At 49.8% G+C, this 26226-nt stretch overlaps 1 protein-coding gene across 3 annotated transcripts in view; it reads left to right on the top strand.

Annotated features, from left to right (window-relative positions):
* NLGN3 (neuroligin 3) overlaps positions 1–26226 on the top strand; it is a 26936-nt gene extending 710 nt beyond the window's left edge. The window contains exons 2-8 of one of the 3 annotated variants that reach the window (XM_040265726.1): positions 1536–2192; positions 2815–2874; positions 6795–6854; positions 8507–8656; positions 14934–15119; positions 18807–19596; positions 20234–26226. In XM_040265726.1, the coding sequence (XP_040121660.1) occupies positions 1736–2192; positions 2815–2874; positions 6795–6854; positions 8507–8656; positions 14934–15119; positions 18807–19596; positions 20234–21077 (2547 nt within the window). In that variant the 5' untranslated portion in view covers positions 1536–1735 and the 3' untranslated portion in view covers positions 21078–26226. The remainder of the gene's footprint in view (positions 1–1535; positions 2193–2814; positions 2875–6794; positions 6855–8506; positions 8657–14933; positions 15120–18806; positions 19597–20233) is intronic. The other 2 variants (XM_040265727.1, XM_040265728.1) reach the window with 2 other exon arrangements.

Below are 26226 nucleotides of genomic sequence, written 5' to 3'. Positions count from 1 at the left end.
CCCCCCCCCCATACACACACGCACACCCTCTCCCTCCTGCCCCACCTCCCTACTCCTACCCCTTCCCCTCCTCCCTCCACCCGGGTGCATTCTGGGCAGAGTCTGGGATCTAACCACCCATACTTTTCTCCCCATTTCCCCTGAGCCCCTCCTTTAGTCTCTTTGCCCGCCCTCCCTCCTCCTCCTTTTTCTCTTTCCCTCTCTCTCCTTCTCTCTCTCTTCCTTTCTCCCTCGCTCTTTCTTTCTCTCTCTCTCACACATACACACACGCTCATTCCCCTCTCTTGGTGGCGGTGGCCGGGCGTTCCCATTCTCCCTCCCCCACCCCTTCAGCCAGTTCTTAAAGGAGCAGGCCTACAATCTTGGAAGGCGGGAGAAATGGGGGGAAACTCAATTGTGTGTGTGTGTGTCCATGCGGGAGTGTCTGTGTGTGCCTATGTATATGTGTTGACTGTACAGCTGTTGTGTCAGAAGGCCTGTGTGCCTCGAGTGTGTTGCTATTTCTGCTTCTGTCTCCACCTGTGTGTCACCGTTATGCTGCCTGTGTCCCTGGATATTTACCTATGTGGTATGTGTAATTAGGTTTCAGTGAGTCTCTGAATGTATCTCTCTGTGAGTTTCTGAATGTATCTCTCTGTGAGTCTCTGGCTCTGTGAAGCTCTCTATCTCAGAAGGTGGGACTATATGAGGGAGTCTCTGTGGGTTTGAAATATATGTCTCTGAGTGAATATCACAGTGTCTGTGATTCCGGCTTTCTCTCTCTCACTCCCTCTTGAGTCTTTGTGAGTTTATTTCTGTGAGTCTCTGAGTGTGTGTCCCCCGCCCTCCGTTGTTTATTTTACACTGGCTGAGCATCAACAATGCCTAGGGTGCTAGGCAGACTGCTTTCTGCCTCAGTTTCTGGCACCCCATGTGAATTAGAGATAATTGCCAGAAAGGACTGATACTTAAGTATTTGGAAGCAGTGAGGGCTGTGGAAAAACGTACAGGAGGGCCTGGGGACTGTTGTGAATGTCTGTCCTGCCCCCTGCCCTGCCAGAGAGAGAGGGGGTCTCTCTAGAGGCCCCTTTGCTTATGTGATGCATATTCCCTTATTCTGCCTTAGTCCTGGAGTGAGGTGCACAATCCTACCCTCTCCTGACGTGGAGAACCCTATGCGGGTTATGGGTCTTGGAGGCTAGGAGCTCATTGTCCAGGAAGAGTACCCAGGAACTTGAGCTCCACTTCCTGTTCCCCCACATGCTACTCTGGCTGCAGTTGACCCCAATGAACTCCATTGGCTGAGAAGTTGAAGTTGGGGACTGGCAACTTACAGTGGCAACAACTGTCAATCTCTCCATCCCCTTGGCTTTTCCAACCACTTCCCTGGGTGCAGGGAATGGCCCTGAATGATGGTCTGAGGGTCTTTGGAATCCCGGGTGTGAAGAAACCTTTCTTAACTATAGGAGAACAGCCTGAGCACAGTAGGGCCCCAAAGACCCACTCCATGGTCCTCCCAACCATCTTGGGTGACGCATACTTCCCTCTTTCCACAGGCCTGTCTGGCCCTGAGGGAGTCCCCTTTCTGAAGCTGTGGTGCTCGGACGACCTGCTCTGTACGTTGCCGGGCACCTGTAGGTGTCCCTCGAGAGTTCAGTTTTGAGGTTCAAGTCAGTGTGGCCATGAAGGGGCTGCCTGTTGGGCTGACGCTGTGACCCTGGAGTCTGCCTCTCCTGCCAGTCCCCCAGCCCGGAACATGTGGCTGTGGCTTGGCCCACCCTCGCTGTCCCTGAGCCCCAAGCCCACAGTTGGCCGGAGCCTGTGCCTCACCCTGTGGTTCCTGAGCTTGGTGCTGAGGGCCAGTACCCAGGCCCCAGCACCCACAGTCAACACTCACTTTGGGAAGCTAAGGGGTGCCCGGGTACCATTGCCCAGTGAGATCCTGGGGCCTGTGGACCAGTACCTTGGGGTGCCCTACGCAGCTCCCCCGATCGGCGAGAAACGTTTCCTGCCCCCTGAGCCGCCCCCATCCTGGTCGGGCATCCGGAACGCCACACAGTTTCCCCCAGTGTGCCCCCAGAACATCCACACAGCTGTGCCCGAAGTCATGCTTCCTGTCTGGTTCACCGCCAACTTGGATATCGTCGCTACTTACATCCAGGAGCCTAACGAGGACTGCCTCTACCTGAACGTCTATGTGCCCACGGAGGATGGTGAGTGCAGCCAGGCGCTGTCCCCTCCCTGCTTCCCACCCGCCCCACCGTGTTTGTGGCTGGCATGTGATCGTGTGCCCTGAAGCATGCATCTGTCTGTCTGTGAAAAGGCTTTTAACCATCACTTGGCTTGGCCTCCCTCTTCCTCCTCCCTGTTCTTTCCTCTCCCAGCATTGTCTGAGCTCCCATGTGTGAGTGACACTGTTACCACAGGATGGGCCTGGCCAGGCCTGAGAGCTTTGACAGGTCTAGGGCCAGATGCTGGATGGGGGTTCCCTGGGGGAGTATGGGTCACTGCTGGCAGCTTCCCCGCGGGAGGATGCTGGCTCCACCGGGCCCCCCTGTTGCCATTCCACCTGTGTGTGTGTGGCCAAGGGAGCTGGGTGTGTGTGGGGGGAAGGGGGCAACCTGGTGGGCAGTGCTTAGGTGCCTCCTCTTTCACTAGCTGATGCCTCCTCCCGCGGGGGTCACACTAAGGTAAGTGACAGAAACAAGGAGATGGTGGGACAGGCTCTCTGCCATGTGCCGCCTGCAGAGCAGCTATTGGGGCCTGGGGGGTGGGGGGTGCATGCCCCCGGGCAGAGGCCTCCTGTTATTTTTTAGTTTTTTATTCATTTTACAGTAAAGCGGATTTCCAAGGAATGCGCCCGAAAGCCCAACAAGAAAATTTGTAGGAAAGGAGGTAGGTAGCCAGCCGGCGGGGAGGGAGAGAGAGAGAGAGGGAGGGCTGCCTGCCCACCTGCCCTTGCCCCTGAGGACCCAGCCTTCCTTCAAGTAGCCCAGGCTCAGGGGGCGGTCGGTGAGCAGGCATAAATTCCACCTCATCCAAGGGCCCTGGCTCCCCTCAGGGAGGCTCTGGTGGCCTAAGGCAGGTTCAGAGCAGAAGCAGCAAAACCCCGTTTCTTTCAATCTTCCTGGCCCCCAATTCCACCCTAAAGTGTGTGCCAAAGACAAAGCCAGCGCTTTCCTCCAGGTCACCTCAGGAGAAACTCTAAGCCACCAAAATGGAGCCAGAGGCTCTGCCATTTTCCTGGTGAGGGAGTTGCCAGCTCATCCTTCCGTGCTCTTTCCCAGGTTGAAAGATGAGATTCAACTCTCCAGCTCTGGAGCTTAGACCAAACTGTACCCAGGTGTAGTAACCCTGCCACCCTGTCTACCGCCTCTGGCCAGGGCATAGCTGAGTGCCCCCGGCTGGCCTGGTGGCAGACCTTGGGAGGTCTCTGGGAACTGTGGACTCTAAAGGAGGCACAAGATCTCAAGTTTCAAACTGGCAAATTTGTCCCCCCCCCCACACACCTGTATAATAACTCTTCTTGTTCCAACACTTTATGTTTTCTGCAAAGCATTTGCATACTTACCTCAGAAAATCCACCTCCCCACCCCCGTCCCTTCTCTGGAAGCTTATAAAGCATGAGTTGGTTTCCCAATTTTACAGATGTGGAAACAGGCCCAGGGGAGTGACTTGCTGCTGCTCAAGGCCCCTTCCCTGGTCTGTGGCAGAGCCTGGACCAAAACCTGGGTCTCTTGACCCTCAGGGAAGTGTTCTTTCCACTGTAGCATGCAAGGCAACTCCCATCTGGTCATTCCCACCTCCCCTCTGAAACAAATGGTGAAATACAAATGGGGTGAATCAAATTGGAAGCAGTAACAGACTAAGGAACAGGTGGAAAATCACAGCCTGGTCCCTACAACCCTTTGGCAAGCTTGGAGTTTGTTTTCCTTTGAAATCATAGGGCAGGATTCCCCCAGGTGGGGTCATCAGGGACTGGATATTCCCTACCGAGTAAGAATCTCTTGGGAGAAGAGCCCGGAAATGTATATGTAGCGCTTTTGATGCACACTGAAGCTCTGAGGGAGGTCCCCTGCCCCGGAGATCAGCTTTCCACCACCTCCCCACACCCAGCTCAGGGCTTCAGTAAAGAGCTCAGAAGGCAATCAGTAAAAACGCTTTTGCATGAATGAAGATAGGAGGTGGAGGTGCTGTGTAAAGAGTATGGGTCTGGGAGACACAAGCCTGGGTCCCATATCAGCTGCTAATTCACAGTGAAACCTTAGACCAGTTTTTTCCTTTGAGAACCTCTGTTTCTGCATCTGAAGGTGGTAGAGGACTATTCCAGTCTTAACATTCCTTTAACCTGTAAAAAAATTCATGAAGAGGGTCTGTTAAACCTGCTTCTAGTAGTTACTTGCTTACTTGGGTGTGGGGATGGAGGGGGAGGCGATGACATTAACCATTTCTTAGAAGCAGTTGATCCCCCAGAGCACCAGTAAGAGCCTAGGGCAGTCCAGTACAGTCCTGAGAGTCCAGACCTGGAAGCGCCAGTCAAGTTCGAACATTTACCAATCGTGATTGTTGACTATGGGCAAGGCCATGTGCTAGGTGCTGTTGGGATGTGGAGGGATATGAGGTAGAGGAAAGATTTAGAAATAACTAAAGACTCGATCACTACTCTGAAGAAGCTCATAGGCTAGTGTTGAAAGTCAGCTGGTTTAGTGAAGCCCCACAGGCCAGGCTGGGAAGTGGGTTCCAGACAGTGTGGGAGAGGGTATCTGGTCATTTAGCTGCTCAAATTAGTTCCCTATCCAGGGCCTGTTGGCCATTTGGAACAGATTTTAAAAGCCTGCCTCTTTGGGGAGACCTGTCCCCAGAGATGGTTATGGGGGTGGTGTGTTCAGAGCAGGCAGGGCTGGTTGGGCACCTGCAGCAGCACAGTACTGGACTGGGGGGGTGGTCTAGCTAGTCCCTGGAGGGGCGGGGACAGACATGGCAGCGAGGAGTTGCTCAGTGAGTAAGTACTATGCAGAGAGAGCAAAGCATCTGTGCAAAGGAGGCTGGGACAGTGCAGCAAGCCAGGGACATTCCCACAAGGGGACAAAAGGGATGCATCTTTTAAGTCAGGGTCCAGAGTAAGTGAAGAAATTCCTGGGGAAGGTGTGCCCTGTCCCCCCACCTCCACCTCCATCAAATTGGAGGGAATTATTGTTTAAGGATGAGTGATTCCTTGCTGTTTGAGGATGGGGTGGGGCTTTCTGCTGTGTGGGTGATGATGCCCCAGGCCCCACAGGGTTTCTGAGGGCAGTGCTGTCGTCAGGTGTTAAGACGGTAGGCACCACTGGAGGTTCAGAAAGCCAGAGGCAGTTTCTGCCCCTCAGGCTGGGCTCTTGCCCTAGTTGTAAAGTTATTTTATAATTTGAGGGCGGCTCCGGTACTGATTAATAGCTGTAAGGGAACCCAGACCAGCTGAGAAAGAAAGCTATTTGCTGCCTCCGGGCCAAGAGTATCTGATGTCTTAGACAAGAGGATAAGCCCTGGGGTACCATAGGATGACCAATAGATGACCTCTGTTTCCACACACTGATCAGCACCCGGGCGGTGGGTCTTCTTTCTCAAAGCCATTTTCAAGATGAATTCTTGTCTCCTTAGAATGGGAAGGAGAGTTGGTGCCAGCTCAGCCAGGTCCTAAACTTCTCTCCTCTAGCTTCTTCTTTTCTCTTATTCTCTCCCTTCCCCCTTCCCCATGCTCCACCTCTTTTCCTGACTTATTTTTTCCCTTCCCTTTCCCCATCCCAGAAAGGTGGCATGGTGCCGTGGAAAGACCATTGGCTTTGGAATCAAGCAGACCTGGGTTTGGATCTCACCTCTAGCACTTCCTAGCTGTGTGATCTTAAGCAAGTCACTTTGCTTCTCTGATCCTCAGCTTCCGCATCAGTGAAACAGGAATAAAGATAGTCCCTCCCTCACTGGGGTGTAAGGATCAAACAATATGGCAGAAGTAGAGTGTCTGGCACATGGTAACCATTCGGTACATGGTAGGAGCTGCTACCATCATTTCTATCTCTGTTTCTCTCTCTCTCTTCCTCTCTCTCTCTCATGTCCTTTTCTCCTTTTCCCCTTCCTTCTCTTCTCTCCCTCCCTTTCTGGCTCTCTTTTGATCTCCGAGCAATGCTTGCTGCTCTCAGGCCTGGTTCCTGTGGGCAGGAACCCCATTTGCCATTATTCAGAGCAGGTCCCAGCGAGGAAAAGCAGAGGGAAAGCTTCATCTCCCATTTTCTCCTGTGGGAATCAGGATCAGTTGAGACCCAGCTTGAGCCTGCCCACTGGGCCCAAATAGTTTAGGGCTAGGGTCCCTGGCTCTGCCCTGACAGCTCACACCTGTAGCTACACGGTGGTGAGGCTGCCTCTCACCCTTGGTGCCTGCCTTCATGCTCCAGCTCAGCTGGCCTGTGTACGCATGTGCAGCCCCTTCCACCTGGGAGAAGGCCTTCCCCTGAGATGGTCTCCAGCTCCATGCCCTGGCCCACCTGCTGCTGCCTCCTTCCTAACTGGGAAGGTGGTTGGCTGAGACAGGCTGTTGGGGACGGAGAGGCAGGTAGGGAGGTACAGTGAGGCCAGCACAGCAGGGGCCTGCAACACCATCATCCTGATGAAGGTCTGGGCCTCAGCCCACCCATTCCCTCAGTTCTTGCCATCCCTCCTGCCTGTCCTGGGCCCAGGCCCAGAGCTGGCTTGCTGGGCCACACTGCAGTCATGCTGTTTTTGAATTCTCTCTCTGTTTTGTTCTCTGTTCTGTGCTGTTGTGTCTCCCCGTGTCTGGTCCCCAGGATCCGGCGCTAAGAAACAGGGCGAGGACTTAGCGGATAATGACGGGGATGAAGATGAAGGTATTTGGGGGCTGCAGGGCGTGGCGGCTGGTGCATGGCACAGAGCCCCTCCCCCTCTCAATGGGGAGAAGCCCCGTCTGTCTGTCTGTCTGTCCGTTGGTGTGTTTCTGTTCCTGTACAAGGCCGTTGGGCTGTTCATCCATCTTTGGCCTGGTCAGCCACTGGGAGTTCCAGGGTGATGGACACGGCTGGCGGGAGCAGGGGACCACGAGCAGAGCCACGGGGTCCCCCACTGCCCGGAGACAGCTTCCTTCCCCATCTTCTGTGGTTCCTGGGCACCTGCCCTGACTGAGCAGCAGGGAGAGTGGAGAGAAAGCAGGACTGAGGAGGGCGGGGGTGGGGGTGAGGAGAGGCGCAGAGGAACTTGAATGGCAGGAGCCCCAGTGTTTTTGTGGGGAGGTTGGCTCCTGGGAGGGGGAAGTGAGGAGTGAGGCAGTGATGACCGCAGGGGCTGGGGAACAGCGCCACCTAGAACCTCCTTGGCCTTCGCCCAAAAAGAAAAAGATGGCCTGGGGTCAGGGGCTGTATTAGGTTCAGGATGGCCACAAGAACCAGGCTGAAACACCAGGCTGAGGCCAATATGCCACAGACCAGGCAGTGGATGGCATAAGATCCTTGGGTGACGGTTGAACCAGTCTTCCTTCCTCCTCAGGAAAACAGGTTGTGTTTGCGGCAGCAGAGAGCATTCCCTTCTACCTCCATGCCCTGGCCCCCACCCCTGGGGGCCACACAGTTCAAGGGGGCCCACTGGTGGCTGGTAGGGTGTGCTGGGGCAGTGGGGTGCAGCCCAGCTCCCAGGCCAGGGGTGGGGGTGTGCTGCAGGCCTAGGCGATCAGCCCTGTCCCCACTGGGACAGTCACAGCTTGGGAGCAACCGCTTAAAAATCCCTTGCTGAGTGGCCTCTGTGGAGGCTCCATCTTCACCTCAGAGCTGACTCGGGGTGGGCTCTCTCATTCTTAGTTCTGCCCCACCTCTTCCCCATCCCCAGTGTTTGCAGCTAAGTCTGCCTGATGTCCAGGGAGAATGGGGTAAATGAGCACATGGTTGAGAAACCATGTCAGTAAGGTCCCCCCAACCTCATCTCTGCCATTCTTTCCCCTGTCCCCACATTTTCCCTTGTTCTCTTCCTGTGCTGCCCCTTATTCCCACACCTCTTGTCTCTGTCTGCACTGGGGGGCCAGCTGCTGCCAATGGCCGCATTTCCATGTAACTGGTCTAGCCTTGGGGGTTTCAGGGCTCCCCAGCCCCTGCTCTCTAAAGCCATGTCAGGTCCCAGGACTCCTGGGTGCCCAGGGCAGGAACTCACTGATCCAGCTAAGGGACCAGCCCTTTCTCTTCCTCCTGCCCTCTGTCCCCCGGGCCTCAGCCACAGCCTCACAGCCTCTGTAGAACTCACTGTATCAGGCACGCCTGGCTGCCTTCAGCTGGGAGGCACTTGAAACCAGTCTTTAAAAACATCACCAGAATCTGACTTTCTCTGGCCGATGGCCCAAGCTCTGGGCTGAACAGTCCCCTGAGTCCTGCCCTCAGAGATGGCAGTGGTGTCCTGGAACCTGGGATAGCTTTGCTGCCCGCACCCCACCCCAGGGCTGGCGGGGGTGGGGGAGGAAGGGCAGCCTACCCAGCCTGTGTCTCAACCCTTCTCCTTGCAGATATCCGGGACAGTGGCGCTAAGCCTGTCATGGTCTACATCCATGGAGGCTCTTACATGGAAGGGACAGGCAACATGATTGACGGCAGTGTCCTGGCCAGTTATGGCAACGTCATCGTCATCACCCTCAACTATCGGGTTGGAGTGCTAGGTATGGTTCCCTGTTGGATGCCTAGAAGGAAGCCTGAGCTCTCAAAGGAAGGATAGAAGGCTGAGGAGTTGAGAACAAGCCCCTGGGTTCTCTAGCTGGTGCTAATGATGGTGGTCACAAGGTTGTTATCCCATACTTTTACCCAACTGCTCAGAGCTTACGCACATCCCTAGGTCCTTTCCTGGAATGTTGAGATGCCATTCAAAATTCAGTTCAAACTTCACACCTTTTCTTAGGCCTCAAGCTAGGTCTCTGCTTCCAGATTTTTGCATGGCTGAGTTTTGTAAAATCAATTTATTTTCTGGTGTACTGTCCTTATCCCTACTCTCCCACCCTCACATCCCTAAACACCCTACGCATAGACAGATATTCCTTTTAGTCAGTCACATATCTGCACACCCATATACCCTCACATGTCCACATGTCCACATGTCCACATGGCCCACATCCATCCGCATGTGTCCAACTATTTCTCACCTCCACAAACATACACACACACATCCCTACATCTACATCTACAGACCCCCTCACATATATGCACATTCTCCCACCACTCCATACACACTCCACACATACATTTTCCCCAGCGCACATATCCAGATACCCGCATACCTCTCTATACTCCATATCCATACCCCACATCTACACAGATTTTTCTCACCTTCCATGCGTACACACACACACAGGTTCCCTCCACATCACTATATCTACATCTATGCCCATATACACCATACATGCCCACCTCATGCTTCCCTCTACCCCCATAATGCACTCTACACAAAGACCCACACCCTGGGTCCATACCCACACCCAAACACCACACATATGTATATGGGCACAGATGTAGATACAGGGATGTGGAGGGAACCTCTGTGTGTGTATATGTGTTTGTGTGTGTACACATGGGAGGTGAGAGAAATCTGTGTAGATGTGGGGATGGGTAAGGAGTGTAGAAAGGTATGGGGTATCTAGATACGTGTGTTGGGGAGACTATATGTGTAGAGTGTGTATGGAGTGGTGGGGGAATCTTCTACACATACACAGATCTATGTCCCCCTACATACCCCACTTCTGTATCCACTCTCCTCTGACATCCACACACATGCGTATATCCCTCAGCTTCCCTACATAAGCATGAACCAATGTTCCCATCCCTATACATATAGGAGCCATACCTGCAAGTCCACACCTCCCCACCCCAAAGTACACAAATACTACATATATCCCTCATATCCCTGCTTCCACGTGTACATACACATTCCATGCTCTACATGTAATATATGTTCCCCCTTATACGTCCCCCCTTATACACAAACCCACAGACCCCCATGCACATACCCACACATACACATGTACATAAGCACACATACTCTTCCTATACACATCTAGCATATATATGTCCAATACATACATGTATACATATTCCTACCCCACAAATATACATGCATCCATATACCCACACCTGGTCATCCATATCCATACATACATACACACTCATGCACACCCCACACTTACATACCCCATATACATACACTACACATTTCTTCTACTCTCTCCACACATATATCTCCATATACTCCTATCCCTTACACCACTGTGCTCCCACACATAGACACTTAGTTCTCAAATACCTCCTCATATACACCCTTATCTCCTTCCCCCACATACTTTGTCACCCACATGCTTATTTTGGAGATTTAGGCTGCCCCTCTGCCCTGTGTCTTCCTTGATAACTGTTAATGCCTAACTGTGGCCAAGGTCTTGAGGTAAACAAGTGCCTCAGAGAGGGCAACCAAGCACACAGGCCTCTGAGGGCGCATGCAGCCCCATACCCTTGGAGTGGCACAAAGAAGCCAACTTCCTGCCTGGAGGGCTGGTGTCCTCAGAGTCCCAGTGGGGGTCAGGGCTCTTTGTCAGGTCTGCAGGCCTGGGTGCTGAACCAACAAGTAGGCCTGGCTTCTTCAGGGCTGGTTGGCTGATGGGACCTTATTTTCATATACTTGTGAATATGTGGCTTTGCCTGTTCGAACCTCAGAGGCCCCAGAGCTGCATTTCACTTGTGGGTGCAGTTCCATACACAGAAAGGCCACCTCCTGTTGACTTCCCCTTACTACTATATGGGATAGCAAGACATCTTTTGGGGGTTCAGGCTGGAGAAATGATATTCCCTGAAAAAAGTGGAGCCTGCGTCCCATTCAGCAGATCCAGATACTAGATGTGACGTATGTGGGGCATCTCCCTTGTCTCTCCACAGTCTAGTGGGCTTCGGGTTTCATAGTTCTGCCACCGCTCCTATGGCTCTCGGAGTTACCCCAGATATCATGGCAAGGCTCTCGTAAGCTGTTCTGTCCCACTGAGAAAGAGGTTTGGAGTCTCTGACAGTAAAAATGGTACCATGCAGGTGGCTGTTAACCCACACACTTGGGCTGCCCAGTGCCTGAAGAGTAATGAATATACAAATATAATCACACACAGATATGCAGGCACACATGCATGGTTGTTGAAGGCCAGAAGTAATTTTGTTACTTTATTTTCTAAATGAGAGTGATAGAAAATGTTCAACTCAGCTGCTTTTAAAAATGATCAACACAAAGCTCCATTCTCTAAGGACCAATGGAAAGCACAGAGAATACTAAGAATATGCTTCAGTTCCAAATTATCTGACCAGCTGGAATGAAGGCAAAGAAAGAGTGGAGAATTGGGGAAATGAGGGTAGAAAAGTAAGAAAGGGAAGGAAAGGATGGTAAAGAGAAAAGAGGATGAGAGTGACACAGGAAAAGGAGGCAGAGGAGAGACTCAGGATTTGAAGTGTCACTTGGGAGCTGTGGGCTGCAAGCTCCCTGTGATATCCTGGTTTGATGATTACTTAACAACCCTTCAGTTGCTCTAACCCTTAAGCTTGTATATCAGAAGTTTTTAACCTTTTGGGGAGTCTTGGACCCCTTTGAAATTGTGATAGAAATGATGGCCTCTTATCCCAGAAAATGCTTGTGTGCATACAGACACACACACACACACACACACACACACACACACACACACACACACACTTATAGAAATTATTTCATGGATACTACTGAAACTCATCCACGAAATTCAGGTTAAGACCCCGACCACCACCTTACAACCTCCTCTCGTTGGCATAACCAGAACAGCACATCTTGGGGTTAAAAAAAAAAAAACCACATTTTTTAAAATGTTTATTTTAAAATAATAAACATTTGTATTCTTTGGACTTAAATAGTTAATAATCAAAATAATACTACCCAAACCTCAGAAGGAGCCATAAAGTAAGATTTGGCCAGAAGTTTCCCACTACCTCCTGTGTGTCCTTCAATGCCTGCTCTGGAACACAAATGTAATCAATAGGCCACTGATCAGACTCTGGATACATACGAGATATTTTTGTCTCTTGGCGCCAGATATAGAACATGGGTTTGTCCCTGTTTCTTGGGGATTTTGCTGTATAGCTGAGGCTTTGTTGTTTTGTTTCCCAAAACATGTGACCAGTTTTGGACCTCATTTATATGCATTCATTCACTCTCCTTCCCATCAGCTTCTCTGAGCCCTGAGCCCAAACAGACGGTTCCCTCCAAGGTGCTTCTTTAGACATCTTGGGTGATGCACATATTTTATTAGATGATGTCACAGGCGAGTCCATGGATCCCATCCAAGGCAGAAAGGTATTTATAATTTGAAAAGCCCCCACTGGGCTTGAGACCAACATAAGAAAGGGACCTCAGCAGGATATAGGATATGGATATCCCTGGGGCTGAAGAAGTAGGGGCTTGCTGAGTTTTCTTTCAGGTTTCAGAACTGAATCCTACATCCTTGCTCAGGTGCCTTCAGGCAAACTGAAAACCTGGTAAATGTCAAGCCTTGGGTGACATACTATCTGGTTTTGCTACAGTATACCAGATTCCCCTGTCTTCTGTTGACAAGCAGCTTACCATGTACTGCAGTATAAACTCGGGCCCAGGGAGACTGGCTCAGATTTGCTCTAGCAGTTTATGGAGTTTGGTGTCTCAGCCCTCATTCTCACATGGTTTTTCACTGGATGACTGAGTTACTGGGGAACCAGCAGCAAATGACTGCTCTTCCAAACTGCCAGGTTTTTTGTGTGTTTGTGGTCAGTGACATTTACTGTATCATCTGCCTGAGCCTGTTGGATAGAGCACTTCAAGCAGGATGCTTGCAGTAGGATGGTTGACATGACGTCATCCACAAGCTTCAGTGCCTCTTATCCTGAGGTTCATGGGACCTGAGGGAGAAGAGAGTGATACTCAAATCCTCCACTCAGCCCTTTCAGGCCTTTGTTTCCAACCCAGGAAATTGGTTCATTTTGGAGAAATCTACTTTACTACATCCAAATGCAGGCTCTCCCTGCTGATTAGGACAGGTGTATTTGACACATTTCACTGAATGATACCTTGGCAAAGACCAAAGCCAAGTCTACTATTGCCTAAATAGGAGACAAGGCAGAAAGAAAATGGGGGAAGGAGAGAGGAGGGAGGGAGGACAGGCAGGCTAAGAGAAACACAATGATTTTTGCTGGAGGGTCTCAAGGCTTGGACAGCCAGGTTGGATCTTGGTCAGCATACTTTTCAAGACTTGCAGGAACAACTTCAGCTTGTGAATGGGCCAGACAAGAAGCTGGTTCCCTTGTCTAGAGGCACAAGAGCTCCTCCATTCATCCTCATTCAGGCTTTCTCTAATTCCTTCTCATTTCCTCATTGGGAACCTGGGGCTAAAAAGGGCTTGTGACTAGATCCTGAGAGGAATAACTAAGTACTTTACATACTTAATTGCACCAAAGGTAAATTAATAACATACTTGAAGACGGTGAAATGAGCTCTTTCACAGTAGCTAGATTCAGAAGGACTCAAGAAAGACAGTGATGAGGTCTTGTGCCTGCTTGAGTCTGTTTGAATTCAGCTTCTGCCCATGGTCTACCAGGCCCATTGGAGAACTCTCTGTGAACTGAGGGAGCGTCCTCAAACATGGCCTCCCACAAAGTTGATCCCAGGGGCTGTGGATGAGCTTTTAACTGTGGAGTTAAAAAATACTGACCCAGGTATAAGTTTTCAGTGTGTAAGAGCACCACAGCTATCCACCTGGAAAGAACCTTTCCAAAAGCCTAGGGCAGGAGATGATAGCCTTCCAAGGAGCCTAAATATCAGGGAAGAGGATGAAATGAAGCAGCAAGATCAGACTAAAATGGAAGCAGGGTGGGGTGGGGGGAATATAGGACATCTCTGTGGGATAGCCAGCAGGTGGGTGGGAAGGTAGTCGCCATGGCAACAAGTCTCCATAGCAGCAAATCCCAGCAGGTGGGTGGGAAGGTAGTCTCCATGGTGACATGTCTCCTCAGCAGCAAATCCCAGTGGGTGGGCGGGAAGACCTGTTTCTGTGGTAATGAGCTGCACTGACTTCCCCATTTTTCCACCAGACGAAAAAGATGGTCTAACTCAGTGGTTTTCCAACTTTAGCGGGCATCAGAATTACCTGGAGAGCTTGTTAAACATAGAAATTGCTGGGCCCCACCCCCAGAGTTTCTGATTCATTAGGTCTTGGAGGATGGGAAAATGAGGACCTGCCCTGAGAATGAGGAGAAGGGGGCATCTGAGGCCCTGGAAGGAAGTGGAAATGGACAGGCTTGGACAGCGGGTGCCAGCAGGGCTTAGGGATTACAGTCTCTTCGAATCTTAACTTCCTCCAGAGACAGAATAAAGGGAAAAGAGAAGTAGCTATAGATGTATAGTGTGCTGAGCACGTCTGATATGCCTATGCTCATTTTATCCTTGATACAACCCTTTGAAGTATTTTGTCCCCATTTTACAGGAGAGGAAACTAGAGCCCAGGGATTTTCAATAAGTTGCCTAAAACTACATGGCCAGTAAATGGTAGAGCCAAGGTCCCTGCTCTTTCTACTCTATCTTGACAGGTGCTAGAGCAGTGTATCAGTTAGCACATCAAGGCAGAGGATGCTGAATACTGGCCATTTACAGTTCCTGCAGTTTAAGTCTCCCAACTGGAGGCATCCCTTTCAGACAGTCTGGAGACCCTGCCTTTCAAACTGGGGAATGAGTAGGAAGTAGGGAACTGATATTTCCCAGAGTGATGGTGCTGGACCTTGTAGAAAAGAGCAATGGTTAATGCTAACTGGGTGAAAAGAGCTACACTGCATGCTCATCCTCCATCCTTATGCCCCTGACATCATCATCCAAATGCTCCATCCCTCCACCTTCACTGTCCTTGTGCCCTTTATTGAATTCAGGTTTCCTGAGCACTGGCGATCAGGCTGCCAAGGGCAACTATGGGCTCCTTGACCAAATCCAGGCCCTCCGCTGGGTGAGCGAGAATATCGCCTTCTTTGGTGGTGATCCCCGCCGTATCACTGTCTTTGGCTCAGGCATCGGCGCATCCTGTGTCAGCCTCCTCACACTGTCGCATCATTCTGAGGGTGAGTAGCTCTTGGAACAGCACAAGAACTAGCCAAGTGCTGGCTGCCGACCCTGACCCCAGGCCCTCCAGGCTCCAGGGTGCCCAGCTTCATGTCCCAAGAGCACCCAGGGGAATCAGCAACCCTCGCCTACCAGCTCAGTGTCCCTTTGGGGAGAAAGTGAAAGTGAAAGTCATGTCTGACTCTTTGCGACCCCATGGACTATACAGTCTATGGAATTCTCCAGGCCAGAACATTGGTGTGGGTAGCCGTTCCCTTCTCCAGGGGATCTTCCCAACCAAGGGATCAAACCCAGGTCTCCCACATTGCAGGCAGATTCTCTACCAGCTGAGCTACCAGGGAAGCCTTCTTTGGGGAGAAGTGGAAAGGAAATGTTTCTCTAGGGGAAGATGTATATCTCCCAGTGTGAAAGAGGAAAGGAGAGAATCCCATTTATATCTTGAGAAAGGAAGGTTCTCCTTGTGATGTGGGAGTCTTATTGAGTAGTGTGGGAGTAGGATGTCTCTCTCTCTCTCTGAAGGGACACTGGCTCTTTTTGGGCAGGGGAAATCTTTCTGTGTGGGAAGGACACGTGACTTCGGGTAGCGCTCAAGAGTGGAAATTAGTTTTTAGGTGTAAGAAACACTCATTCTCGGCCTTCATCTCTGAAGAGCAAGTCTGTGTAAGACAGGAACTGCCCTTGACAGGGGAGACGGGACCAAAGCCAGCATTAAAAACCTGTGGATGAGCTTTGTCTGAGGGATGGCAAGTTCTTATCACACTCCAGACCAAACCTCTCCCACCCCCAAGCTGTATGACCCCAGCTAAGGGAAACTTTAATTTTTAGCCTGATGGGAAGCTTCTGCCAGTGACCCTTACAAGGGGGCCAAATAGACCCTTTTTTGTGTTCAGCAGGAAATGTTCTCTTCACCTGTGGACTATGAGTACATGCTAAGTTGCTTCAGTCATGTCCAACTCTTTGCGAACCTATGGACTGTAGCCCACCAGGCTCCTCTGTCCATGGAATTCTCCATGCAAGAATATTAGAGTGGGTTGCCATGCCCTTTTCCTGGGGATCTTCCCGACTCGGGGATAGAACCTATGTCTCTTCAGTTCAGTTCAGTTCAGTCACTCAGTCATGTCCGACTCTTTGCGACCCCATGAATCACAGCACGCCAGGCCTCCCTGTCCATCACCAACTCCCGGAGTTCACTCAGACTCACATCCATTGAGTCAGTGATGCCATCCAGCCATCTCATCCTCTGTCGTCCCCTTCTCCTCCTGCCCCCAATCCCTCCCAGCATCAGAGTCTTTTCCAATGAGTCAACTCTTCGCATGAGGTGGCCAAAGTACTGGAGTTTCAGCTTTAGCCTCATTCCTTCCAAAGAAATCCCAGGGCTGATCTCCTTTAGAATGGACTGGTTGGATCTCCTTGCAGCCCAAGGGACTCTCAAGAGTCTTCTCCAACACCACAGTTCAAAAGCATCAATTCTTCAGCGCTCAGCTTTCTTCACAGTCCAACTCTCACATCCATACATGACCACTGGAAAAATCATAGCCTTGACTAGACGGACCTTTGTTGGCAAAGTAATGTCTCTGCTTTTCAATATTCTATCTAGGTTGGTCATAAGTTTTCTTCCAAGGAGTAAGCGTCTTTTAATTTCATGGCTGCAATCACCATCTGCAGTGATTTTGGAGCCCCAAAAAATAAAGTCAGCCACTGTTTCCACTGTTTCCCCATCTATTTGCCATGAATTGATGGGACCAGATGCCATGATCTTCGTTTTCTGAATGTTGAGCTTTAAGCCAACTTTTTCACTCTCCTCTTTCACTTTCATCGAGAGGCTTTTGAGTTCCTCTTCACTTTCTGCCATAAGGGTGGTGTCATCTGCATATCTGAGGTTATTGATATTTCTCCCGGCAATCTTGATTCCATCTTGTGCTTCTTCCAGCCCAGCGTTTCTCATGATGTACTCTGCATATAAGTTAAATAAGCAGGGTGACAATATACAGCCTTGATGTACTCCTTTTCCTATTTGGAACCAGTCAGTTGTTCCATGTCCAGTTCTAACTGTTGCTTCCTGACCTGTATACAAGTTTCTCAAGAGGCAGGTCAGGTGGTCTGGTATTCCTATCTCTTGAAGAATTTTCCACAGATGTGTCTCTTACATCTTCTGAACTGGCAGGCGGGTTCTTTACCACTAGCGCCACCTGGACTGTAAGAGCCCTTTCTACCTCTGAGAGGCAAAGATGAGCTTCTCAAAATAAGTGTCCTTCTCTAAAGAAAGGAAAACCATGAGAGAGAACACAGTTTTTCACTGAAATCCACCTTATTAGTTAGTGATATTCTCACAGGAAGACTTGCATTCTCTCTTTGAAGAAGGCCTGTCTCTCTCAGGGAGAAAAATCACCTTTTCTGACCTAGAAATTCTGCCTCTGTCCCTCCAGGCACTCCATGAGGGAAGACTAAGGTGGGAAGTAGGCAACTTAAAATGTGTTCCTAGGTGATGGTACGGGAACAGGCATTCCTTTTTTCCATCAAGGAGAGTGAAGTGACGAGTGGTGAAGGTGCCTCTGTCTGGAAAGAGGAACAGTGCCTCCTCTGATTGGGGACTATTTCCCTGGGAGGAGAAAGCCTTCCTTGGTGTGGTGCTAATTCTCTGTCTCATAGAGGGCCTGTGTCCCTGGCAACCTGGCTGCTTTAAAGATTTATTCTCTCTGTCTTTCTGTAATTGATTAATGGAGAATAATCTTTCAAAAAATGAGGCTTTCTTATGTAGTCACCTATATTTCTCTCCCTCTCTTTTTTACCTGTGCAGACTCTCTTCAACTCTCTTTCTTTCTCTCTCTCTTTTTTATGGCTATGTCATATGGTATACAGGATATTAGTTCCCTGAACTGGGCTCAAGCCTGCAGCCCCTACATTGGGAGCACAGAGTCTTAACCACTGGAGCACCAGAGAAGTCCCATAAACTCTTTCTCTTTGAGGAATAGAACTGTGCACCTGTGGGCCAGATTTTCCCTTACTTGGGAATGTTGAGGTCAGAGAAAGAATGATACCTTTTTTCCATAGAGGGGAAGAATCATCTACATTTTGAGTTTGGGGGACTGGCTCCTTCTTAGCAAGGGGAAAATCTGGACCTGAAGCATCAGTAGCTTCAGGAAAAGGAAAGACCCTGTGGAGACTACAGTTTGGGAGGGCACATGCCCTGGAGACCTTCAGACCACAGGGCCTTTGCCCTCAGAAATCCTTCCCCAAACTCCGAGAACGTGAAACTCTCTCCTGCCTGCATTTCTCATCCCTCATGAAAAAGACCCCTTTGTGGTAGAAGCGCCAGCTCCCTGGTGGTGTGCTGGCACAGAGCTGGGCCCAGCTGGGCAGGAAGCAAGAGGGGAAGAAAAGGAGAGATAAAGAGAGGGAGCCTAAGGAAACTGATGTCTGGGACCCAAGGGGTTAATTCTTCCCAGCATTTCCTTAACCCCGAAGTTACCAACCACCATCCTAGAATGAGGAGACAAGAAACAGGCGGGGGACCAGTCAGGAAAGGAGCCCAACAACCCCTCCTCTGGTCCTAACCCATCATTCCAGCAAAAGGGTTATTCCTTCTTCACAGCCCAATCAACCCAGAGGGCGACCTCAGTAAAAAAGGAATGAAGAGGTGTTTGATCTGTCAAGATGATCTGACTTGATGCTGTCTATTTTCTAAGGGCTTTTCCAGAGGGCCATCATCCAAAGCGGTTCTGCTCTGTCCAGCTGGGCTGTGAACTACCAACCGGTGAAGTACACCAGCCTGCTGGCAGACAAGGTGGGCTGTAATGTGCTAGACACAGTTGACATGGTGGACTGTCTTCGCCAAAAGAGTGCCAAGGAGCTGGTAGAGCAAGACATCCAGCCAGCCCGCTACCATGTGGCTTTTGGCCCAGTGATTGATGGTGATGTCATTCCTGATGACCCAGAGATTCTCATGGAACAGGGCGAGTTCCTCAACTATGACATCATGCTAGGTGTCAACCAGGGTGAGGGGCTCAAGTTTGTGGAAGGGGTGGTGGACCCTGAAGATGGTGTCTCTGGCACTGACTTTGACTATTCAGTCTCCAACTTTGTGGACAATCTGTATGGCTATCCTGAGGGTAAGGACACCCTGCGGGAGACCATCAAGTTCATGTACACAGACTGGGCAGACCGTGACAATCCTGAGACCCGCCGTAAGACATTGGTGGCACTCTTCACTGACCACCAGTGGGTGGAGCCCTCAGTGGTGACAGCTGATCTGCATGCTCGCTATGGCTCGCCTACCTACTTCTACGCCTTCTACCATCACTGCCAGAGCCTCATGAAGCCTGCTTGGTCAGATGCAGCTCATGGGGATGAAGTGCCCTATGTTTTTGGTGTCCCTATGGTAGGCCCCACTGACCTCTTCCCCTGCAACTTCTCCAAGAATGATGTCATGCTCAGTGCTGTTGTCATGACCTACTGGACCAACTTTGCCAAGACTGGGTAAGGAGAAGGTGGGGGTTCTTCAACTTTGGGACCCTAGCGTGCCCTCCCCTCTGCTCCTCTACCTAAACCTCTTCCATCATCTCCCTTCCTAAAACAGTCCCCAAATCTTGATTGGTAATCCCTTCATCCCTCTCTGTACATCCCCTTATCTAGTCTTTCATGCCATTTCCTTCCCTTAAAAATTTTTGTGGAGGCTCAGAATTTGGTCAGCACTAGGATCAAGCAGGAATGAGAATTACTGGCATAACTATGGGATTCGAGTTTAGATGGTAAGAAGCCAGGTGAAGTGGGAATAAAGTACATTCAGAAAGCCTTTAAAGGGCTCTTGGAAAAACTGGGCAGCTGAAAAGATGAATGGATGCTCTGTAACTTGTGAGAAGAAGCGTCCTATAGCTTGATCTCAGAGGATGGGTGCAGGGGAGGATGTGATGGTTTCCATGATGCCATGGGCAATAGGAGTTCAAGGTCTGGGGAAGGTGAGGGGGATGGACAGGGTTAGGGACCCCAAAAAAGATGGAAATGGTAGAACATTCTGGACTGGGGAAGGGGTTTAGGGCTGAGTGTTAAAAGAAGAATCTGGGCCTTTTCCTCATTACATAGAGTGGTGACCCCAGATTTCCATGTGGTGTTTCAGGGATCCCAACAAGCCGGTCCCCCAGGACACCAAGTTCATTCACACCAAGGCCAACCGCTTTGAGGAAGTGGCCTGGTCCAAATACAATCCCCGAGACCAGCTGTACCTTCACATCGGGCTGAAGCCAAGGGTCCGCGATCATTACCGGGCCACTAAGGTGGCCTTTTGGAAACACTTGGTGCCCCACCTATACAATCTGCACGACATGTTCCACTACACGTCCACAACCACCAAAGTGCCGCCCCCGGATACCACCCACAGCTCCCACATCACCCGCAGGCCCAATGGCAAGACCTGGAGCACCAAGCGACCAGCCATCTCCCCTGCCTACAGCAACGAGAATGCCCAGGGGTCCTGGAACGGGGACCAGGATGCAGGGCCACTCCTGGTGGAGAACCCACGTGACTACTCCACTGAATTAAGCGTCACCATCGCTGTGGGGGCCTCCCTCCTGTTCCTTAATGTCCTGGCCTTCGCTGCTCTCTACTATCGGAAGGACAAGCGACGTCAGGAGCCCCTGCGGCAGCCCAGCCCTCAGAGGGGAGCCGGGGCTCCTGAACTGGGAGCTGCTCCCGAGGAGGAGCTGGCAGCACTGCAACTGGGTCCCACACACCATGAGTGTGAGGCGGGTCCCCCCCATGACACCCTGCGCCTCACCACGCTGCCTGACTACACGCTGACCCTGCGGCGCTCCCCTGATGACATTCCACTCATGACCCCCAACACCATCACTATGATCCCCAACTCCCTGGTGGGGCTGCAGACATTGCACCCCTATAACACCTTTGCCGCAGGGTTCAACAGTACTGGGCTGCCCCACTCACACTCAACCACCCGGGTATAGTAGCTCCAGCCCAGAGCACAGCCTATATCCTGGTTCTACCCCTCCCAGATCCACAAAAACACATGCACACATGCACACACACACACAGACACATGCAGACATCTATGTATACGCACGCACCCACACCCAACAGCAGACCCACGTGCACAAACATAGACAGATATGGACATGCACCCGCATGTGCAACAACACAAATAAGGAAGTAAACCTGAACAAGCCCTTCAAATGGAGACACACATGAGTCCTTGGGAAACTGAGGACCCATGGAACAGCAGCTGAAGCCGGCTCCCAGACCTGACCACAGACACTCCCAGGGAGCCTGAAGCACCAGCTGGATACCCCTTGGTGCTCGCCTTCCGCATCTCTTGGAACTGCACCACCCACCAACTCCAGACTTGGGAGCTTTAAAGAGCAGAGTAGCTCTTTCTCCCTTAGACTTGGTCTTTTTTCTGGGTCTCGTTTTTGTTGATTTAAAAAAAAAAAAAAATTGGAACAAATGCTTCTCCAACCCATGAGTGCAAAGAGGCTCTGGAAGGGAGGGCTCCAGGCCCAGGTCTCTCTGGCTTTGGAACTCCCATTGCTCACACAATGACTGAGAAACATGAGCCCCAAGAAAGAAACAGATTCGGGCAAGACCATGGGGGAGAAGGAGGAAGGGGTTGTCACTGGATGGGGTTGGAAGGCCATAGGGGACAACTCACCAGCCACCTCTATCTCTCTGGAGGGCTGTGGAGACCACAGGTGACCTGCGTTCCCCAGGAGCATTGGCCTCCCTAGACCAGGGGACCCCAGATTTGGTGAATGAGGTTTTGTGGAGGCCATGTCATTATTGGGGGCCCTGGGTGTAAGCTGGGTCCTACCTCTGCCCTTGGGGTAATGCTATCAGAAATTCGCCCCATTTTCTTTAGAGTCTCTTTCGTGTATGTCATTTCTCTTTCAAAAAGACGGTGTTTTTTTGTTGTTGTTGGCTTTTTTTTTTTTTTTAAAGAAAAGTTCTTAAAACACTAACAGAAACCCATGGAGTTTGTCCTTTGTAAAAATTTTAAACACAGTGTCTTGATATAAAAATAAAAAATCCAGTTAGCACTCCCAACCTGCCTCCCTTGCACAGGCCTTGCCCCAGCAGACCTCCTGGCAGGGCACCTCCGCGGATGAGGACTCACAGTCTCCCTCTGCATCCTGTGCCTTTAAGCTGATACACGTCTGGGCGGCTGGCTGCTGACCCCCTGCACTAAGGCCTCTCAAATCTTAATCAGGTTGCTGTCCCCACCCCCACCCTCACCCCCCAACGCTCTGGGGTCCTGCGGCTGAATTCTCCTCGGGCCTCCTAATGAAACTGCAAAAATAACACTTCCTTCTCCACTGCGCCACGGCTTCTGCTGCCACCGCCGCTACAGCCCGCTGCTGCCTCTGCCACCATTGCCACTACCCTGCCCTCGTCCTGGACGACTGGGAGCTGGGACGAGGTCCGCCCTCTAATATGCTGAAAATTCTTTTTCATGTCTGAATCCAGTGCAGCATCTGATATGTGGACTCCATGGCCTTGGGTGACTGACAGAGCAGGGGCCCTCTCCTCCCCAGGGATACTGGTTTCCTGTTCTGTGAATTAGAATTGGAGAAGTAACTGGGGCCCTGGCAGCATTTCTCTCCAGGACTGTGATCAGTGGCTCCCTGGCAACCCTGGGGGACAGATTCAGTGGGCTCCACAGAGTTAGCATTATGGTATCTCGTATTACCCACACTGACTTGAAGGACTAAACCAGGAGTCTGCTCATCAAATGTGATAGTTAGGTGGGGTTGCTGACACCTCAGAAATCAGGAATAGCATTCTTCAAAGTGTCCCTGATGGAATGAAGGAGATGAACCAACACAACACGATGACGTTCAGAGGGAACAAACACAAGGTAGTAAAAAGACCAAAACCAAGAACTAAATACTAATATGGTATGTGGGGACAAAGGAGATTGGCAATGACGGACTTGACCTAGGTTAGTTAAAAAAAGAAAATAGAACTGGGGGGAGGGTGTCAGGGTGGGTCTTGAGTTGGATGAGTCCCTAATGTAGAACTGGTTTTCTCCTCCTTCCCTCCTTCCTCTCACCCTATTCTTTCTCTTCTTCCTCCCATCCCTTCCTTCTTTCTTTCCAAAACTAACTTGGATACTAGCACATAATAACAAAAATTTAGTATGGAGTCACTGGGAAGTAATCGCAGTCTGAGTTTTTTAGAAGTAAGCTTAAAGTCATGTAGTCCAACCCACTTATTTTATAACTGAGGAAATGGGCTCAGAAAAACACAATGTCACAGTGTTAGAAACAGACCTAAAATGTAGTCCAGTAACATATGACCTTTCTCATGATCCTCAATTTTCTCCACTCTACCTAACATTGGTTAGGACTTTGAAAACAGTAATGGGTCTGCCCTTGGTCAACACATTTTCAGCATATGTGGAAAAGCTAGAGAGGATCTGGAGAAGAGCAAAAACAATGTGCCAAAGGACTAAGTTTTTTTTTTTTTTTTTAATTTAGAAAGGAGGAAGCGGATGAAATAACATTTAATAATTGTGGAGCACCTACTATATGACAAGTGTGACATATCATCAAAAAATTAGGAGGTATATCACCCCCTAAATCAGGGCAGAACGGGGTGATCTGTTCTCTGTTTCTTTTGAGAGTGATTGGGGGAAAGATTAAGTTAGACACAAGGCAAAACTTTGCTATAGATAGGAGTTGATCACGGCATGTAGTAAGTCCTCAATAACAGTTGCCAAATTGAGTGAGTGACTAAGGGAAGCAATGGTGTTCATCTTTCTGAATGCAAAGGGCTGGGTTATGTGACATTTTAGATCAATCAGTCTTTATTATGATGATCCTTTGATTACTCCATGTCAGATATACCGAAATGAGCCTCCTCTTCTGAGGGGTATGTGTGCACCTCCAAATTAGGAGGCTTTCTAGTTGGGGAGGATGTAGACATTGTCTCTCCTCTAAGAACTAAAGGTGCCATAACAAACTCAGCTCCAACCCTATGTGGGACTCATCAGTGAGAGATCATAGTTAGTCTTCACACCTAAAAAAAAGGTCTGTGAGACCTCTAATGCAGGCAGAGTTTCAGTCTAATTGACAGTCAGTGCTGTGCCTGGGTGGTTTGAGTGTTCTTGACCCCCTTGCTGACTGCCAGCCCCGAGTCCAGCAAAAAAACAGAAAAAAAGAAAAAGCCCAGGTTCTTGTTTAAAGGGCTGAGGGTATACTTGGATTTGATTTCACGTGGCAAAAATCGTTAGGGCCTAAACTGGATCCAGCCTGCATCTCTAGATTTATCTAGTTTCTATATTAGTCTTTTGAGGAGCTGGACACAGATATCTTGGGATCTGAACTCGTGGTGTGTGTGAAGGGCCAGAGGTCAGTCACTGTGGAAAATTTCCATGGGAAGCAAGGATGGTCATCAGGACTGTAAGCCAGGCCCTGTGCTGGTTTATATACAATGAGGGATAAAATATACCCCCTTTGGGGTGCATACTGTCAAGAAGACAGTTCAGATCTGAACTGTGATCAGATGAGTAAAATGCGTAATCTCTGTGACTTCAATTGTGTGGTGAAGGTAAAAAGAGCTGGAGAAATTGCAAGAAAAGCTATGGTAAGATCTGGGTGGGTGATGAAATAATGGGCATTTCAAATTGGGGGAAAGTCCTCAGCCAGAGCATGGAGGTAAGATTCTAAATGTGCTTGAGGAGCAGTGAGGGAACTGGCTTGACAGAAGTAAAAGGTTCAAGTCAAATGATGGGAAATCATTTGGAAAGATTGGAAAGAAAGGTTGTGGAGGTCTTCATAACAGCAGAAGAGTTTGGGTATTGCCAGATGAATAATGGGGGGCCCTGATTTTTCTTTAGTTTGCTAATGGTTTCACAGACAGAAAACAAAATCTCCTTGGCAACTCCTGTGCTGCTTCTTTTCTGCAAGGAGAAGGATTTTCAGAGTCAAAGGAACAAAGTGAGCCCCAGAAAGAGGCTCCTCAAGGGAGTTTAGTCCCAGAGAGCCTTTAGCTGCTCTGAGCAACTCCATCTCCTAGTCTCGGTCAATAACAGCCCAGGGCATTGTGACGACCTGCAGCTCCAGTTGCAGGACAACTGGTGATGGCTTTGAAAACCCCATGGAGGGTGAAAGGGATGCACACCACTGCATCACTGAGATCAATGAGTTAAATATTGATTGAGGGCAAGATTCTAGAACAAATGAGGGTTGGTGAGCAATTACAAAAGGAAGAGAAGAACACTTAGCTCCTGCATGGATTCTGGAAAAAGCCATTTCCCACTCAAGCTCATTTCCTTTGATAAGCTGACTCGATGGGTAGATTAGAATGTTACCCCTACAGTGTATCTGGAGCTCAAAGAAACATTCTCTCACCATACTCTTAGGACAATATGAAGAACTGTGGGAATTCTAGGCGATTTCCGGCTTTCATGTCACTAGATCAACTTTGAAAATTATACATAGCTGGGAGGAAGTGCCAAAATGTGAGATGACAGAATAAGAACTTGTACAGATGTCAAGAGGCTCGTATGATGGACTGGCTATAGCAAAATCAGAGTTTACAAAGACAAGGATGTTTTCACCTTTTAAAATTTCAAAATGTAACAGTGTAACTGTTAAGAAGTGTGAGATGTGACTTAAAGGCTTTTAGAATAAATGGAAGCTCATCATGATCCACGAGTCAAAAGTGTGGTTTGGTTGTTACCAAAAGTATCATGACCTTAAGCTATATTAATAAGAGCATAAGGTCCAGAATAAAGGAAGTAAGTGATCGTCTTGTGCAGTAGATCATCTGTACTGGTCAGACCACCCCTGAGGCCCTCTATTCAATGCAGGCATCATACTTCAAGGGACATGTCAACAAAAGTACAGCCAGAGAGAGTGGTGAGAATAGTGAGGGAACTAGCAAATCCCCAGGGAAATTTCTCTACTGTCAGCAAATCATTACTGGGCTCATAGTGAAGAGGAAGCTGGACATTTATTCTGTGTGGGACTCCGGGGGCTCTGAGATCTAATGGGGTGGAAGTTACAGGAAAGTAGATTTGGGCTAAATAGAAGGAAGAAGCTTTTTTTTGGTCTTTTTTATAATGAGAAAATGATAATAAAAGTTTTGGCTCATGAT

This window comes from Oryx dammah, unplaced genomic scaffold, assembly GCF_014754425.2.
Source record: "Oryx dammah isolate SB20612 unplaced genomic scaffold, SCBI_Odam_1.1 HiC_scaffold_23, whole genome shotgun sequence".
NCBI classification, from domain to species: Eukaryota; Metazoa; Chordata; class Mammalia; order Artiodactyla; family Bovidae; genus Oryx; species Oryx dammah.
The sequence above is the reverse complement of the archived record's forward strand: the minus strand, read 5'-3'. Positions and strand labels throughout refer to the sequence as shown.